At 48.6% G+C, this 17488-nt stretch overlaps 2 protein-coding genes across 54 annotated transcripts in view; both read right to left on the reverse strand.

Annotated features, from left to right (window-relative positions):
• Positions 1-7262, reverse strand: part of WWC1 (WW and C2 domain containing 1) — a 70643-nt gene extending 63381 nt beyond the window's left edge. Inside the window, exon 1 of one of the 4 annotated variants that reach the window (XM_080555568.1) lies at positions 6998-7262. In XM_080555568.1, the coding sequence (XP_080411694.1) occupies positions 6998-7116 (119 nt within the window). In that variant the 5' untranslated portion in view covers positions 7117-7262. Of the gene's footprint in view, positions 1-6411; positions 6429-6454; positions 6467-6997 lie in introns of those variants that run through there. The other 3 variants (XM_080555569.1, XM_080555571.1, XM_080555570.1) reach the window with 3 other exon arrangements.
• A 7429-nt stretch (positions 7263-14691) lies between these two features.
• The window catches only part of TENM2 (teneurin transmembrane protein 2), a 1469731-nt gene continuing 1466934 nt past the window's right edge, over positions 14692-17488 (reverse strand). For all 50 annotated transcript variants that reach the window (XM_080555516.1, XM_080555559.1, XM_080555513.1 and 47 more), the window contains one exon: positions 14692-16588. In XM_080555516.1, coding sequence (XP_080411642.1) covers positions 15827-16588 — 762 coding nt within the window. In that variant the 3' untranslated portion in view covers positions 14692-15826. The remainder of the gene's footprint in view (positions 16589-17488) is intronic.

A 17488-nucleotide genomic window follows, 5' to 3' on the forward strand; every position in this document is an offset into this window, starting at 1 on the left:
ACTAATTAATCCCCACAGCATCTCTGTAAGATTGAGAGCGCAATTCATCTGTTTTTTTTTTTTTGTTTTTGTTTTTAAATGTGTTGGGTATTTACGTTACAGAACGTAGTGGCTGGGGTGGAAGCCATAAGTACTACCACAAACAGAACAACCCAAGCCAGCAGAACACATCCAAAAGCATGAAAAAGCCAGAGAACACTGACAGCTGCAGGATTTGGCTTCTTTACATCTTCCTGTTACACACCAAACCTCCTGTGAATACCCAAAGAGTCTTCCAGATGTCACTTGACTGGATGAGTGGCAGTGAAAAGCAGTTATTATTCTATTGGGAGCAGTTTTGTCTGTTGTTTGTTCAGCCAATTATCTATGCATGCAGCTTAAAAGTGGGGGGAGCAGTAACCTTAGGCTCTGTGAACAAGAACTCTGGGTTTTATTCGAGCAGTTAAAGCTAAGTCTTCATTACCACAAGCAAAGCACATAACCTTACTGAGCAGGTCTCCTGAATGGCAGCCAGCCAGCAGAAAAGGTATTCCTCTCTAAGGAAGTGGCTGATCTATGTAGCTTTCAGATCTGTGTATGTGGCAGCACTTACACACCTTCACCTGACTCTGCCTGGCTGCCGTCACCCACCAAATGAGCCTCTGCTCATTTATTATTCAGCCAACTCGGCCTGCTGGTGGCACGGTCCATGCCACCAGGCTGAGGCTGCCAGCCACTGCACAGGAGAGCACGCAATACTTGCAAACCATCTTTAGGATCTCTCACCCTCTTTTTAAAAGGTGTGATGTTCTCCCATGCTCGACACAGCCCCGTGCCACATCAAGCCCAGGAGGTGTTGATCCTGGCAGGGACATCGGCTGCGTCTCACCACGCACGCAGAAACCACACCGTGGAGTAGGCACCCTCGGGAGCGCAGACTGCAAATCAATCATTTACTAATGGGCTCCTCGGGCACCGAGATAAGAACCCCTGCGGCAGGTCAGTGACAGGACTGCCCCCAGCTACCTAGCACAGGTCACTTCCTCACGTACAAGTTACTTCATTAAACAGGTGGTGGGTTGGTTTTTTTCTGACAAGTCGTTCCATGTCTTCCAGTACAATTTCTGGCACAAGCTAGAAGAATTAAAACCAGATTTGGGTACCATGAAGTTTGTAGCAAACTCATCTTTCCACAGCTGCACTAACTATGAAGAAACCACCGCGAATGACAACTTGAGGACACCCTGCGGGGCTGCAGCAGGTGAAAAGGCCCCCTGCCTGCAGAACCTGGTCAGAAATCACAGCAAGCCAAGCACCTCCAGGTCTGGGAACACCTCCCCAGGTGTTCCTCAGCTGAGGGACAGCCTGGCCAGGTGACAAACGTGGGGCCACCGCACACGCACATCCTTGGCAGCACCCCCAGGTGACGGCCACAGCCACCGTGCCACCGTTACCTCCTGCCCTGCCACTCGGCCCCAGCCATGCCAGCAAGCCTTCTGCACCACCAGAGTCGGGATCAGCTGTTTCTATAAAACAAATCCAGACAATAACACAACATTTTCCAGCCAGAGAAGTTTCTCCCCTCGCAGACACAGAATTTTACTCCAACAGCAGCAGCTCAAGCAGTCCCCATCAGCACTGCTGCTGAGCCCCAGCCCCAGGTGGACAACACAGCAACAACCAATTCTCTGCCATGTCTGGACAGATGACTACTTTGGCATGAAAATAGATGACCTACATGGAGATGAAATTGTTGAGCCCCTTGTCAAGGAAGTTTCCAGTCTGAGGCAGCATCGCTAACTTTAATTTTGCATCAGAAAGACTGACAGCTTGTTGAGGACTCCTCTTGTGAGCAAAATGACCTTGCCAGAGTAGAAGATGAAGCTCAACCTACAAATTTCTAAACAGTGTGATTTACAGAGATTTCTTCAAAAACAAATCTAGTCTTTTAAAACTGAGAATTCCCCAAGATACATTAAAAAGCTGCTGAGCTGAACAAAGCTATCCACTTTTTCATTTTTTTCACATTCCATAGGGAAGTGAGATCAAATGGGTCTTTCGGTAGTTCTGAAGTCACTGCCGACATCCTCTCACACAAGATACCTGTGTGTGTACCACACCTTTAGCAGTGCATACCACACCTTCAGCGGTGATGGTCTTATTGAGAAGCATCATTCCTGCTGCCCCCAGCCACCCTGCGGAGCCTGACGCGAGTTCACGCCACGAGGAGAGGAAGCACAGCGCCTCTGGCCACTGCAGCCTCTCCAGGCATCAGCACGAGGAGCTGCGAACGCCTCATGCAAAGCTGAATTCTACCACAAGCTTTCTCTTGTAAGTCTTACAAGAAAATCCAAAGTATTTCTCGTAACTGAAGAGGTCTGAATGATTTTGCCTGCAAACCGCTTTTACCAGTGACAGGTGCAGCCAGGATTGATTCACCTTGGAAGACTTCTGGAATTAGTGAGTTAAACCAAATGGTCACAATAATCTTCCTTCCTTTGTCTCCCTACATATTAGCGCTTATATAAACCCATTAATTTCCACTTATTGTGGAAAAACGTCCTAAGAACAGCACCAGTCCCACACATCAAGACACCCGCTCCCAGAGACGGCACTCAGAATGACTACAAAGGCTGCATTTCTGTCACTCGCTCCTGTGCTCAGGGAAAACGGTTATCGCTGGCTTTTGGATATAAAACGAACTGCCTGTTCTTTATAATAAAGAACCTTCTATTTTGGGGAAGGTAAACATGAGAAAGATGCAGGATCACATACATCCGACAGGGCGTTGGGCTAGCTATCAGTAAAGAAAGGTAACAGCAGGCAAGGCAGCAACCTTCAGCTGTGTGACCCATGCTGCTGCCCATGATGAAAGACAAACCCACAGAACGCTTCGAGATTTTTCTTCTTCTCCTTACACTTACTGATTTCACCTGCAGAAAAGTACGGCTCCTTTTATTCTTGATGTTTTTCAGCACTCTCCCTTCAAGTCCTTTTATTCTCGAGAACTCCCACACTTTACTTGGCTAAATTTAGCTTTATTTTAATGACTGTAGTTATGCTATAGGGAAATAATCCAAGTAGTAGACATCTACATAGGAAATGTTAGCATGACGCTCACATTTTTAATTCCTTAATACAGGAAGTTCAGAGACCAAGCGCATAGAGCAGACTGGGCATGGAAAGCTTCAACACCAGAATAATGCAGAAGAGACAAACCATTCTGCAGTGTTTCACATCAAGCCTGGAAGGCAGACTTAGCAGGGCACAACTAGATGATTTTGTTCTCTCTCTATATAACAGGCCCAGCTTTTCTTCAGTCAGATCCCCAGGCTCAACAAGCTTGCATATTCATGAGTAAACAGGTGGCCCTAACTTTTTTAGGAGCACAAAGTATTCTACATGTGACAACACATACATTGACACACATTGGCCCCAAACCCTGGCAAATCTCTCCCCCCTTCTCCTCTTTACCGAAGTTCTGCTTTGTGGGTTCAGAGTGGGAAAAAAAACTCCATATGGAGTAGGAAGATGTCTCAGGGAGCAACTGCAGAATCTGGGCTTTCATTTAATAAATAGCTCCAACCCTTTATCAACAAGAGCCTTTGAAAAATGAAGGGACACCAACTGAGGCACTGCTACCTCCCAAAACTGAAAACACCTGCTGCTGCTTAGTAGCTTCATCAGGCTTAACTGACAGTGCTCCTACTTTGCTATCTCTCACCCTCAACAGGAGTCCGGTGATTGGGGTAAAATGAGTGAACTCAGCTCCATATAAAACAATGTAGGAAAACTTGCTTATACCACCATGCCAGGAGGAAGAGCTTGAGAACATAAAAACTGGAGAATGGGGTGGGTTATCAGGCATCTTCAGGAAGCCTCAGGGTGGAAAGGCAAGGAGAAGAGAGAAAAAGCAATCCTCTTCCAAGACAGCTTAGGGCAGATCGGATTCCCTTAAACAGTGTAAAGAACCCAAGGACAGAGCACCCACAGGCATCCAGATACCCATCTCTAACCCCGACATCTGATGAAAGCAGAAACCTCATTTGGGGCACTCTGTTGGTGCAATTCCTGATTCACAGCAATGTTTAAGCACAGCCAGCAGCTGCTGCTCGTGTTTCTGAGGCACCATTCTTACTTCTATTTGGTAACCTGCACAGCACCCTACAACCCCAGCACATCCTCAGTGATAAGGAAGCAGCTGGGACAGTGCCCTGCTGCATTTTACCAAATGACATGTGCTGGTGAATGCCTGAAAGATCAGGCTTGCCTCTAAAACTAGGAATGATGAATTTCTTCCCCTAGCTCAGTAAGGCTTGGCCCCCTATTACACTGTATCCAAGCCCTGAATTATCTAATTTAAAACAAACTCAGAAAAAAAAAAGTAATCTACTTCAGCTTCCTTTGACGTGAAGAAAAAACAGTGTTTTTTCCCACCTGGTCACTAGAACTACTTTACACCTTCTAATCCCAAATCCTTCCTTACAGGACACCTTCTTGATTCTTGTGTTACACTGTAACACAGGTACAGTACTGCTTAAGTTACAAAATTCTTCTTATGCTTTATCTTTAGATGGTTTCCAAAAATGCTGTAAAATCCACATGCTTCCCAGGTCTGCCTGCAAGTCTGGCATACCCTTAGGTGGCAGAAGGAACAAGTGCTCCCGCACGCAGTGGCTTCAGCCAGGCTGTCAGGAGCACGAGCATCACTCACCTCAGTGCTGTGAGAGAACAAGGTGCTCCTGGGTGGCGGCCACCTTGTACCTGGCTAAGTCTAACAGCCCCTTTTAACAACAGCCTATCCACTGAGGTGGTGAAACGAGCTACAGGAGAGCTGGAAAACCACCCAACCCATCGATTTCACCACTCACTTCACACAGCCCACAGCCCCACTTTGACACCCGTGAGCACGACCGCGTCCAGGCCGCTGCTGCAGTACCCTGCCACGCAGCCCTCAGCGAGCGGTGCCACTCCACCTGCAAACCCAACACCAGCTGTTGTCGCAAAAACAATGGACAAGCCTATGCCCTCAAGCTAGGTGGTATCCCTGTTCGTGTTTTTTCCACTAAATTATGCTAGAATGAAAGATTTAGAGAAGGTTGAAAACCTGCATGCCCTGTCTTTAGCTACCAGTTAACACATCAGGTGTTGTAAAGGTACACTCACACCGAAACCTTGCCTCTGAGAAGCAATGGGGTGCAGAGCAAGCCCAAAACCATATATCTTCCTCCACATCCCTGAAGTCTGCAGATTTACAACTGCGTTTCCTGGTATCTATTGCTTTGTGCTGGGACAATGACAGCGTATGTAGCGCAGCAGGAAACGCACAAAACCACCTCTCCGCTGCAGCAACTTTACAGATTCTTCCAGGCTTCAGAATACTGAAACTCACAATACACTCTTGGATGATCAGTACATAAACCCAAGTTCACTACTGCAGCTATGACTCGAGCTGCTCAGAAATTCTTATCACCTGATTTTCACAGACAGTACTAATTAGCTGAAAGAGAAACTTTTTTTCCTGCAAGTAGAGCAGAGCATCTCTGTAACTCATACAAGGCCACGGTCCCGCAGGTGATGGGGGAAAACTTTGACACAGTTCTTCCAGTGCTGGACCAACGAACTCTTCAAACCTTGAGGATTTTCAGAGAGGCTGGGGAATGTAATTCAGCCTGTGTTCTCAGTAGCGCTACTGGAAGATGACTCAGATGCAAAGCTCGTCAGGGCCATGTGTATTCAGGTGTATTACTATGTGCACAACAAATATGTCATGTGATAGGACTTATCAAAGTATGCTTGAATATTCTCCTTTAACGGTGGTGAGCAGTAAACATTTCTGCGATAGCTCAGCACACACACATGCAGAAGGCATCCATGCAGCTGATTCTGTCATCTTTGACTCACTAACCAAGGACACAGCACAATTTTTATAAGCCACTATTAGCCCTAATAAATTTCTCTCGTCTTCATGCTCTTTAACAAAAGAGAGATGCGAAGAAAGCATTCCTAATTTAAGCTTGTATTGACTTTTACCAAGGTTAAAAAACACACCTTGAAACGTGTTCTCAGCTTTCAACCACAGTACTGAAACACCAGTTTGAAATGCGTTCCAAACCTCCGGCAGTCCAACAGGTTACATTTGTGTACAAGATACACAAGGATTATTCCTGGAATGCAGAACACTCCTTAAAATCCTGTAAAATCGGACAATCATTCACTTCCTTGCTCAACAAAGAGCCTTCCTCTGTAGGACTGGAGAGAAGGCAAAGGACTGGCATCCCAAAGAGTTGGACGCCCCCAAACAATGGAAGCCCCCGAAGAGCCAAGTGTCGAGGCAGGGGGAAGAAAGCAAAAACAATCCAGAAACCAGGCTAAATACCCGATAACAAGGAAAACACTCGCTGTCAGGTGGGGGAACTCTCTAATATTTACCCGCACGGAACCGGGTGTTCAGCGCTTGGAACTTCCAGCTCACCGCGGCGGACTTTTGAGTGGTGTGTCCGGGAACGTCCCCGGGACCTTCAGCCGGCAGAGCGCTGCACGTCAGGTTCGGCAGCCTCTGATTTCGGCGGGGAGCCGGCACCGGGGCCGAGTTACCTGCGCGCCTCCTCACTGCGGCTGCCTCCGGCACGCAACCGGGACGCGCCGAGACAAAGTGCTGCTGGGAAACCAGCCCGGCTCGGGGCAGCACGCCTCGCTCGGTGCCTTCACCCACTTTTTAAAGCCAGACACCGAGGGAAAGCGCCCACCTGCACCCAGCGGGACCGGGGGAGCCCCCGGGGGGCGGCACGCAGCGCGCTCCGCGGGGACCTCGCCGACCCCCGCGCTCCGAGGCCGCGGAGCGGGGCCCCCCCGGCCCCTTCGGACCCCGGGGCTGGAGCCGCGGCCCGGGGGCAGCTCCCGCCGCGGCACCCCGGGGGCAGCTCCGGCCACCCGGCCCCGCGGGTGCCCAGCTCCGCGCCCTGCCCCAGCCCGGAGGGAACGCGCCCCGGCCCCCCGCCCCTTCCCCGCAGCCCACCTGTCGCGGGGGTCGACCCAGCTGGTGGTGCGGCTGCCGTGGTCGATGTAGTACACCTTCCCGTCGTAGTCCCGCGCCTCCTCCCAGCCCGCGGGCAGCGGCAGCTCCTTCCGCGGCATCGTCCCCAGCGCGGGCCGCGCCGCCCCATGCACGCAGCGCTCCGGGGGCTGCCGCTGCTGCTGGCGGCGGTGCGGAGCGGGGCCGCGGCCGGCCCAGCCGCGCAGGGAGGCGCCGCGGGCGCTCGCACGCCGGCCCCGCGGCGGGGGCGGGCCGGGGCGAGGCGGAGGCGGACCCGGGCGGGCGAGCGCTGAGCCGGGGGGCGCCCGGCCCCTCGCCCCGCCGCTTCCTGCACCGCCCCGGAGGCGGGCGGAGGGCGGCCGCTGCGCCCCCTGCCGGCGGGGCAGCGCCGCGGGCGGCCGCATGGCGGCGAAGGCACCGGCGGAGGACTCGGGGGAGGCCCCGGCGGCGCCTCGGGGACCGCGGGGCGGCCTCGGGGAGCGGCCTCAGTCACAGCGAGCGGTGCGAGGCAGGGTTGTGTCGGTGGGAAATGAAGGCGTGCGGGTGGCTCTGGGTGGCCGGAGGGATCTCGACCCTTCCTTGCCCCAGGCCACAACCTCGCGGTGGCCACGCGGAGCCACTCGAACCAAGGGCAGCCATTTTCTGAGGGCTGGACACGGCTCGGCTCTTGCTGAGGAATATCATCCAAAGTGTGCGTTTTGGTACCGAACGCTCAACACACCAGTCTTGGTGGGCTACCAAACACCGAAACATCAATGTCAAAAGCTGTGATAACATAGTACCAATCTGTCAGCCCCCAACAGGTTTCTTCAGGTGTCTGAAATGAAACAGGAGGAAAAATGCATTTAAATTTAATTGACAGAAAATAAATGCATTTTTTCTGAAATACCTCATTTTGGTTAAAAACTCGGACATTGTTCAACCTGAAGGAACCATATTTCTGTGAAGGGTTACCATATCCTTCCAGAAAAAAAAAAGCTCTTGCCCCTTTCCCACACCCAATACTGTACATCAGTTTTTATTGGTTTCCAAAGGACAGTTTAGAAAAAAATGTTGAAATTGAGTTTGGAAGAATGGACTGTTTCACTCTTGCAGTACCACAGAGTTTTTATTTTTCTCCTCTTTCCCACCCTACATTCCTGAGGAACAGGGCTGGGAGCTGTGGTGCTGATCAAATGTCAGGGAACTTCAGTAGTCAAATTTAATAAAGGTTTCTGCCATAGAAGAAAGTTAATTCAGCCACCTTCTGTCAAAACCTCGTGCAGGTGATTCTGAATTTGAGTCAGACAAATTTCAAGCTACCTTTGCCATGCTATTCATTATCAACAGCATTAGAAAACATAACATGTTCTTCATGCTATCCTAAGCACTGAAAAAAAAAAAAAGTGTCCTATCTCTCCATTAGCTTATTAAGCAATATTACTAGTTTTTAATGAGCTCATGGGATAAAATTGTGTATGTAAGGGAAAAATCAAGAAAGCATAGTAAGACAAGGTTGAAAAAGGCAGGAAACCCACGTGTGACTCCCAGCGGTGAGGCTGCCCCCAAGCAGCCAGCGCTGCCTGGCTGGCCTGCACCTCACCTCGGGGCAGTGGGTGCAGTGCGGGTGGATGCGTTGGGGCAAGTCCTTGGGGGGGTCCACTGGCCGCCTGGCTGCTCCCCACCGCATGCACCATCACCAGCACTTTGGGTGCCCGCACCGAGATCTCTATCTTTCAGCAAACAAGCTTGCAGCGAGAGAATAAATCCTTATCGGTGAGCTCCATGTCCTGCAATACTTTTTTCAACTAAACCAAATCAGAATCTTATTTATTTATTTGTTTTTATTTTTTTTTTTCCAAAACACATGCCCCCGTCTGTGCAGGAGAGCCACATGCCCCCATGGCACTGCAACCTTCTGTTGGGCTTGCTGGGGTGGCTGGGGCCTTATTCCGCCTGGCAAGCACCCCGTGGTATGTGCAGGCAGGGAACAGCCACTGTGCATGGCCTTGGAAAGCGAAACCTGCCCAGGTGTCAGTTCCGGGGCTGTAAAACACCTGTGTGACACTTAGGCCACAACGGGCTTGCCAAACCCTGCCGCAGACACTACACAGGCACTCCCATAATGGCAGTGTGCGCCCAACCCAGGGCCAGGGGAGTAAAACACGGCCCCACTGGGGGCAGCCACCAGCTCCAGCAGCAGGGCTGGGAACATCAGCTGGTGGAGAAGAACCGTGAAGGGACAGGTGCCAGTGTCTCGGGAAGTGGCCGGGTGAGGGACACCTGATGTACTATGTGCTCATAGCAGGGCTTGAGGCACTGCAGTAGCTGTAAGCCAGGCCTACCTACTAGGACTATTCTACTCTGCTCACGTGACACCCCACCTGGAGCTCTGCTTTCAGCTCTGGGGCCCTCAGCCTAAGACGTAGACCTATTAGAGCAGGTCCAGAGGGGGCCACACAGATGATCAAGGGGCTGGAGCACCTCTCTTGTGAAGAGAGGCTGAGGGAGTTGGGGTTGTTCAGCATGGGGAAGAGAAGGCCCCATGGAGACCTTATAGTGGCCTGCCAGTGCCTGAAGGGGGCCTACAGGAAAGCTGAGGAGGGACTCTTTGTCAGGGGGCGCAGAGATAGGACAAGGGGTAATGGCTTTAAACTGAAAGAGGGTAGATTTAGATTAGATACTAGGAAGAAACTCTTCACTGGTGAAGAGGCCCTGTCACAGGCTGCCCAGAGAAGCTATGGATGCCCTATCCCTGGAGGTGTTTAAAGTAAAAACTGGCTGGATGGCCAGGTCCAGAGAGAAGTGGTGAATGGAGTGAGATCCAGCTGGCAACTGGTCATGAGTGGTGTTCCCCAGGGCTTGGTGTCAGGGCCCATCCTCTTTAATATCTTTATTGATGATTTGTACTCTGTACTTGGCTTTGTTGAGGCCATACTTTGAGTACTGTGTTCAGTTTTGGGTTCTTCAATGTGAGAAGGACATCGAGGCCCTGGAGCGCGTCCAGAGCAGGGCTACGAAGCTGGTGAAGGGCCTGGAACACAAGTCCTATCTATGGGGAGCAGCTGAGGGAGCAGGGGTTTCTTAGTCTGGAGAAGAGGAGGCTCAGGGGAGACCTTACTGCTCTCTACAACTACCTGAAAGGAAGGTGTGGGGAGCTGGGGATCGGCCTCTTCTCACAGGTAACTAGTGATAGGACTAGAGGGAATGGCCTCAAGTTGTGCCAGGGGAGGTTTAGGTTGGAAATGAGGAGACATTTCTTCTCAGAAGGACTAGTCAGGCACTGGAATGGGTTGCCCAGGGAGGTGGTGGCATCACCGTCCCTGGGGGTGTTTAAGGAAAGGTTGGACTTGGTGCTTAGGGACATGGTTTAGTGTGTGACATTGGTGGTAGGGGGATGGTTGGACCAGATATCATTAAGGGCTTTCCCAACCTTAATGAGTCTATGAAAGCCAGGCTGGATGGGGCTTTGAGCAACCTGGTGTGGTGGGAGTTGTCCCTGCCCATGGCAGGGGGTTGGAACTGGATAGCCTTTAAGATCCCTTCCAACCCAACCCATTCTCTATGATTCTACAGGTCTCCAGATGATGGATCCAAACCCTTCTCAGTGCTGGCACAGGGCACAACATGGACAAGGGCCCTGAGCCATTGTGCGTGTCTGTGCAAGCAGCAGCAGGGCAGGGCCCGTCTGTCTGTCCAGCAGCAGTTCTGCAGGAGCAGAGCAGGGACGTGCCCACCACAGGTTCCCCAAGGGGAGAAGCCACTTGTACCAGCGATGGACAAAGTTCTCCAGGGTTCCCCCTCACCACACATCTACAGATGGCTTGCAGAAGCACTCAGCTTCATCCAGACACAGGCTTGACCTTGGCTGGTGCAATGGTGCCATTTCCTGCACTTCGGGAGGATCTGAACCCCCCTACAGTGGTGGGAGCAAGAGGCTGACCGCTGTGCAGCAGCAGTGGTGGTGCTGGATGGGCATGGGGGCACAGCCCTCTGGGGTCAGGCAGCACCCGGAGCAGCCTCACTGCTGCAGCAGAAAAAAATAATAATAATAAAAAAATCCAACAAACCCCACCTAGTTACTTTACAGCACAAATCAGAGACAACTGAGAAACAAATGTCCATTTGAAGTGGCTTAGTTTCACTGGGAAAATACTCAACAATTGGCTGGGACGCTGGGGATCACTTCATGCTTTTGTAATCCAATAGCCACTGTATGGCTGCTGCTCGCCCCCACCCAAGTGGCCGTGCAGTCCCCAGCTTTGCCAGTGACGTGGCCACCCACCCACCCACCCATGTCTCGAGGGCCCCCAGCACTTTGCTCTCCAGTGGGGTGAGCTCTGTGGCCACAGGAGCAGCCCTACTTAGCTCCTCGAGGCACCAGGAGGGAGCCCCGCTGCCTGTTGTGCCCTGTGGGTGCATGGAGCAGGCGGCTGCTGCAGCTGGGGCACAGCAGGGGCTGGCCACCCCCAAAGGGGCAACGCTGGGCCCAAATGCGGGGCACCAGCTGGCGTGGGCAGGGGGCTTGTGTTGCCACTATGGGGGCCGGAGATGAGCAAGCTTCTGCATGCTCCCCAGGACAGAGATCCCTGCCTGGGCCCTGTGCCCCCCTGCTAACGCACCTCCTTGCATGGAAAGGAATTTTTGGAGATGTGGCACTGTGATCCTCTGCTGCTGGAGCCAGGGTGTAGGCCAGGGCAGCTGTGACACCCACTGCAGAGGGGAGTGCGTGGCCACACCTTGTCCCTCCCTCTCAGACCTGCCCTGCCCACAGACCGCTTTCACAGACTGAAAGACACAAACTGCCAGCACCCAGCCAGACCCCGGCGCTGCTCAGGGCCCTGGGAGGCAGCAGGTGCTCTGGGGACAGAACAGTTGCTGCAGGATGTCCCCAGAAACACAGGTGCCTTTGTGGTGGTGTGGGTCAATGAAGGTAATTCAGCCTCTAATTACTGCAGACCAGATCTACAAGGGTGCCCCCACGGACTGGACTTCTGGGGAGGCTCAACCTGTCGAGACAACAGGGCACCAGATCCCTGCAGGTCTCACAGCGATATCTCTGGCCTCCTCCAAGCACAGCACTTGCTGGCCCACTGAAAAACCCAGTGCTGTGACAGGTGAAAAACCTCCTCCCAGGAGCCGTGTCACCAGCTTTTTAATGGCCTGCCTGGGCAGAGACCAAGCGTTAAGATGGGAATGGCTTCAAAAAACACCACCTTACAGCCCACAGAGGCAAACAGGTATCTGCTTTCTTCCCCTATTACCAATTTTTGACAGGTGAAAAAACCTGATTTGTCTGATAGTACTGATTTATAGCATTAAGTAATGCTTGTTAATATTTTACTTCCATTTACATGATTTCTTCACTTAATGAAGTTGGCAGGGGGGAAGCTATTTGCAACAATTATGAGACCTGGGCTGTAGCAGAATATGCAATAGTACAGCCAGCACAATTCTCCTAGCAGATTTTCTTTTTATATGCAATTACAAAATTAGACTAAAACCTGCCAGAAGCTGTCATCTAAAGATGTAAAACTTCTGTAAATATAGTTTCTCCAGTAGCAACGCTGTTGAGCTGCTGTAACACAGCACAGACAGCATTACGGCGTACTATCTGCCACCTTCTGTACTCATGATGGCTTAACTGCCACTTCCATTGTAAATCCTATTTGTCAAGGATTTATAAACTGGCTGCATTTACTTGTCTCACTCCGAAAGCTGGCACACGCCTCTCTCCTATGGTGTTTTTACCACTTCAGTACTGCTTTTTGAGTTCTCGGCTCAGAAGCTCTGCAGCAGAAGCCTGACTTTAACCCCAGAACAATTAAATCCTCAGCACAGGCTAAGACACTGCCCATATTTTAACCAAGGAGAAAATAAGGAAAAGCCTGATCTCTTACATTCAGTATGTGTTCTGAAGAGCTGCTGCAGAACTTCTAGAAAAGGACCGATGGAAACTGGACTGTCCCCAGCAGGTGACCCCCCTGCAGTTCCCCGCTCACCCACCTCTTCTGCCGGCAGCGCGGGGAGACTGGGCAGGGCTGGTGGCACCACTGTCCCTGAGTGCTGGAACTGGCCCCGGGTGCTGAGCTGCAGGCTGCACGCAGGAGTAAGGCAGGGAATAACCTCAGTGGAGCCCAGCACAGGGCAGTTGGATCTAGGAGTTAAGGATATTGCAGGGGCTTTCCGTGGGACCTGTGCTGTCACACATATGCTTTGGAAACCATCAACAGACCTGGATAAATTGTCCCTGTTGAGTATTTAGCTACATGACTGGTCCACTTTCAAAAGTTGTTTAAGAATACCCTGATGATGCATGTATTATTTGCAAAGGAGCTGAGTAGGAAGCCTTTTCTTTCTGAGTTCATCCCCTGCAAATCTGTCCCAAAATAATTAATACTAAAAATGGTACACCGTTTTTAGTTTAAGTTTCCTTTTGCAGAAGGATAAAGTGAAGTAGCAGAACCTCTAATTCTGACCAGTTTCAGCTTTAGGAGGTTGGTAACAGAACAAAGGACATACAGGACTGTGCAGTGGGTTATCACTTCCAGTCTCTCAACTACAAGAAAATTTCTATTCCAAAGAATGACCCAAGAAGCTTACCAGCACAGACCAAGGTATTCCAGAAAACGGTGACAGTGAAAGTGTTTCAACTTTGTGATTTCATGTTTTATTTCTACACCAAAAGCAACTATGACAAAAGTAATTTTTATGACTACCTGCCTAATACTTCCCTTCTTGAAGAAGTTTCACTTCTTTATAAGTCTGATAACATAACAGCACTTCAAGCCCATCAGCACAGAAAAACCTCTGCAGTGATGGACATACAGGACTTACCTGAAAATATACCCGGACTTGTCCTTCCGAGGGAACAGTGCTTGGGGTTCTAGTGCATGCACTGCATAGGGCAAGCACAGAATAGGATGGGGTTTGTTTGCTCAGCAAAAATCAGATGCACTCTTGGAGTACTACAGGTGTTAACAGCACAGCCACTGAACTGTTGTGCTTTAAAAATGCCCTGGAGTGAATTAATGCCCTGGAATGAATTAATGCCTATAATCAATTCAAGCGTCTCTGCTGATATCATGAATCATTAAAAATCTCATCTGCAACCCCAAAAGCAAAACTGTTCTCAAAATTAAGTAGAGCTCTCTGAGTACATACTTAAATGAGATAAAAGCAGCAGGGCTCTTGCTGATGGATGGTTCCCTTTTAACATCATCAGGAGTGACTGCTTAGAAGGTCTTTGATCTTACCTCCGATTTTTAAATGTGGTAGAAACAAGCAGTATCACAAAGAAGATAGATTTTGTGGAGGCTCCTGGGCTCACAGCAAGTCTTTCCATGTTCCATTTAATACAGTGTAACTGCATTTTCAATGTAGTTTCAAGTAGTTTTGAAGCTACTTTGGTGCAATTAAACTAATTTCAGGATTGTAACATGGCAGTCTGAGGGTTACTAGTCACCAGGTGCAGAGAGGGAAGTTCTAAGCGCATTTACCCATTTTTTTGCTGTCCTGAACAGAATTTCAGGTGATGTGTATATAGGACTGGCTTACCCAGAGGTCAAAGGAACGTCCCTCTGCGGAATCCATGCTACAACGATCACTGCTACATAGAAGATGCTGCATGTATGAGATGATATTGACACACTAATATTTTTTAATTTTTAACAGATTTCACAATGGAAGACAAATAATTCACAGGAGTTTTAGAGACTTTATTTATGTATAAACAATTTAAACACTTTGCCATAAATTATCTTTGCCTGTCTCTAGTCTTTGCTTAGCAGCAAATTAAAATTAATATAAAAACTCAATGAACAATTCATACATGTATATTACAAAAAAGTTCTTGTACCAAAGTTCTTATTAGACTTTTTTTTTTTAATTTTATTTTTTTATTTTTTTTGTGGTGACTGTAATGTGATTGTCTCAGTTTCTCGACCAAACAAACACACTAATAATTTTTAAATCTGAAACAGTGATTGTGCCTTCTGGCTGATGTATGTACAGGGTGATCTGACGTGGTGCCCATTTGCAATAGTGTAACACAATGCCCACAGCTCTACTGGAACTGATACCAACAAACTACTGAATCTAAACAGACTACACCCTGTAACTGTGTTATACTGTCCACAATGGAAATCTTCAAAGACAAACAGAGTATGAAATTTATTTGTAGTGATTTATAGCCACCATTTTGAATGTAACTTTACACTCTGCCCTCTTTGAATAAGTTAAACTTCAGGCCAGACAAATGGAGGGTCAGAGTGCAAGTGCAGTTTTGTTATTCTTAAATATATTTTCCTTTACTATTTCCAGTGTGCTCTCACTTGCATTCTCATTTTCCTCCAGTTGCTACACACAAATCACCCCAAAGTCATGTTTTAAATGCACCTGTATTTTGCTTTAAATGAAAACCTCTTGGATATTCATCAAACAAGCAGTCTGAATCATTTGTGTTTCATCAGCTGGTTAGTGAAAGTGGCCCACTTGGATTTCTTAGTTTGCTCACGTGTGAATGGAGTGAGGTAATACAATACGAGGCCTTCTTTTTATTTTTCGTTAGACCCAGAACAAGTGGGTAATATTTCAGGGGTACTGTTTAATTTGTATGGTTAGAGTTTTCAGTCAGGCTTTAGTCCACTTCAGGATGTGGTTTTTAATCACTTGAACAGTAGCATTTAACTCAAAAAATGAGCTTTTTTTGCCACTTACTATCCCAAAGTAGCTCAGCCTAGTGCCCCCATGTAGGTCTTCATCTCCTTAGGAGAGGAGATAACAGTTATGACTACTGATTCATCCAGCAAAGGATGACAGCAGGTTAATTTGTTACCTCTTTCCCATTTCATTCTGTCTTAAAAACTGGATGTTGCTGCTACTGTCTGCTAGCTCTGGGTACTGCTCCACAGGCAGGACATAATATCCCTCGTAACCTTGAACCCTTCCCGTGTTCAGAAGCTGTTGCTTCTCTCCGTCTGTCCATACGCGGCTGCCCTCGCGGCCATCCCGTGCCTTCTGCTGCTCCTTGGCCCATGCTGACCCCAGGGCTCGCTGCCGAGCCTGGTCTAACACTCTCGCCTTCTCCTCGTCCAGCGTGTCAGCAGTTAGCCCGTAGCGGATGTTGATCAGCAGGGTGGAGTACTGAAATTCAATATTCGTGAACCGTCGAGTCCTTCCATTGATTAGGAGAGTTGGCTGGGAAACGGTCACATTTACTCCGTTGTCCAGGACCTTCCGCCCGCTGGTCATCGCGAGGGTTACAAGGTCGCTATCAGCTGAGCCTATCTTGACAAAGTAATGAGTATCCTTCCCCTCGATGCTGTAGTGCATTTTCTCCAGGTAGTGAGCACTGTTAAGGACAGAAGCAATTTTTCTGCTATCGTCTGTGGCTATGCTGGAAATGCCCGTGGTTACACGGCCTTCCTTTACAGCAAACATGATTCCTTTCCCAATAATAGGAGTGCTTGTTGCAAACCAGTGACCTGCTTTTTCTCTAATATTGGCGTGTAATCTTTTAGATATGACCTGTCCCTCAAGAGCCATGAAAGCTTGATTGTGTCTTTCTGTTGTTTGCTGAACTCCTGTAATTAGCTGGGAAAACAAAACAAAACACCAAAAAAGATAAAGACATGAAAATACTGATGTCAGAGAACAGTGCTAATCTTTGCTTTTGCTTTTCTAAGGAAAAGGTACACAGCAAAAAATTCTAGGCTGTAGAAAGACCACCCTCGATTACCTGCCCATACACAGATAATGTTCATGATCAGGTAAAAACACATCTGGCAAATTATTTTGCTATCAATAACGCCAAATAAAAGGTTTCTCACAAATCACCTTTTGTAGCAAATATGTACCACAAATCTCTATTCGGACTATGATGTCAATTACAAGAATAACTAAAATCCAAGTCTAACACAGTTTTAATCAGATCTTAAAACAGAATCAATTTGTTAAAAGATGGCACTTAACTTTTGGATACTTTTGCCCAGAGATTTCAGTTGGTGTATAGGACTAAAATGCTTATGAACGTAAACTTTTTGGAAATGAGATTTGGGCTCCAAAATATCAAAGTTAATTCCTGAGAGAGGATTTAAATTCTCAAATGACTTAGAAGCAAGTAAAACGGTTATGTTTTGGTTTACACGGTCATATCAGTTGTACTTCCATAAACGTGAAGTAAATCTAGCACAGACTAAGTTTGAAATTGGCCTACTACTCCTTTTAAGTATATTAAACTGGCTGGAATCTATTATAAAGGCAGAATGCTTATACCATTTCCCACCCTTAACCTGACAAGAATAAACACTGTAACAGCAGTAGCAAACCAAAGCCTCTATGAGAAAAGCTTCAAACAAAAAATGATGACAAATCCTATTAGAGGGCGGGGAGTAAAACCATTTCTTAGCAGTACAGCAAAGTACCAACCTAAGTTCATTGTAACACGCAGGTTATTAGGATAATTTTACCAAAGGTACAACAGATGATAATTTA

The sequence above is a fragment of the Anser brachyrhynchus genome (genome assembly GCF_964034855.1).
Source record: "Anser brachyrhynchus genome assembly, chromosome: 14".
Taxonomy (NCBI): Eukaryota; Metazoa; Chordata; class Aves; order Anseriformes; family Anatidae; genus Anser; species Anser brachyrhynchus.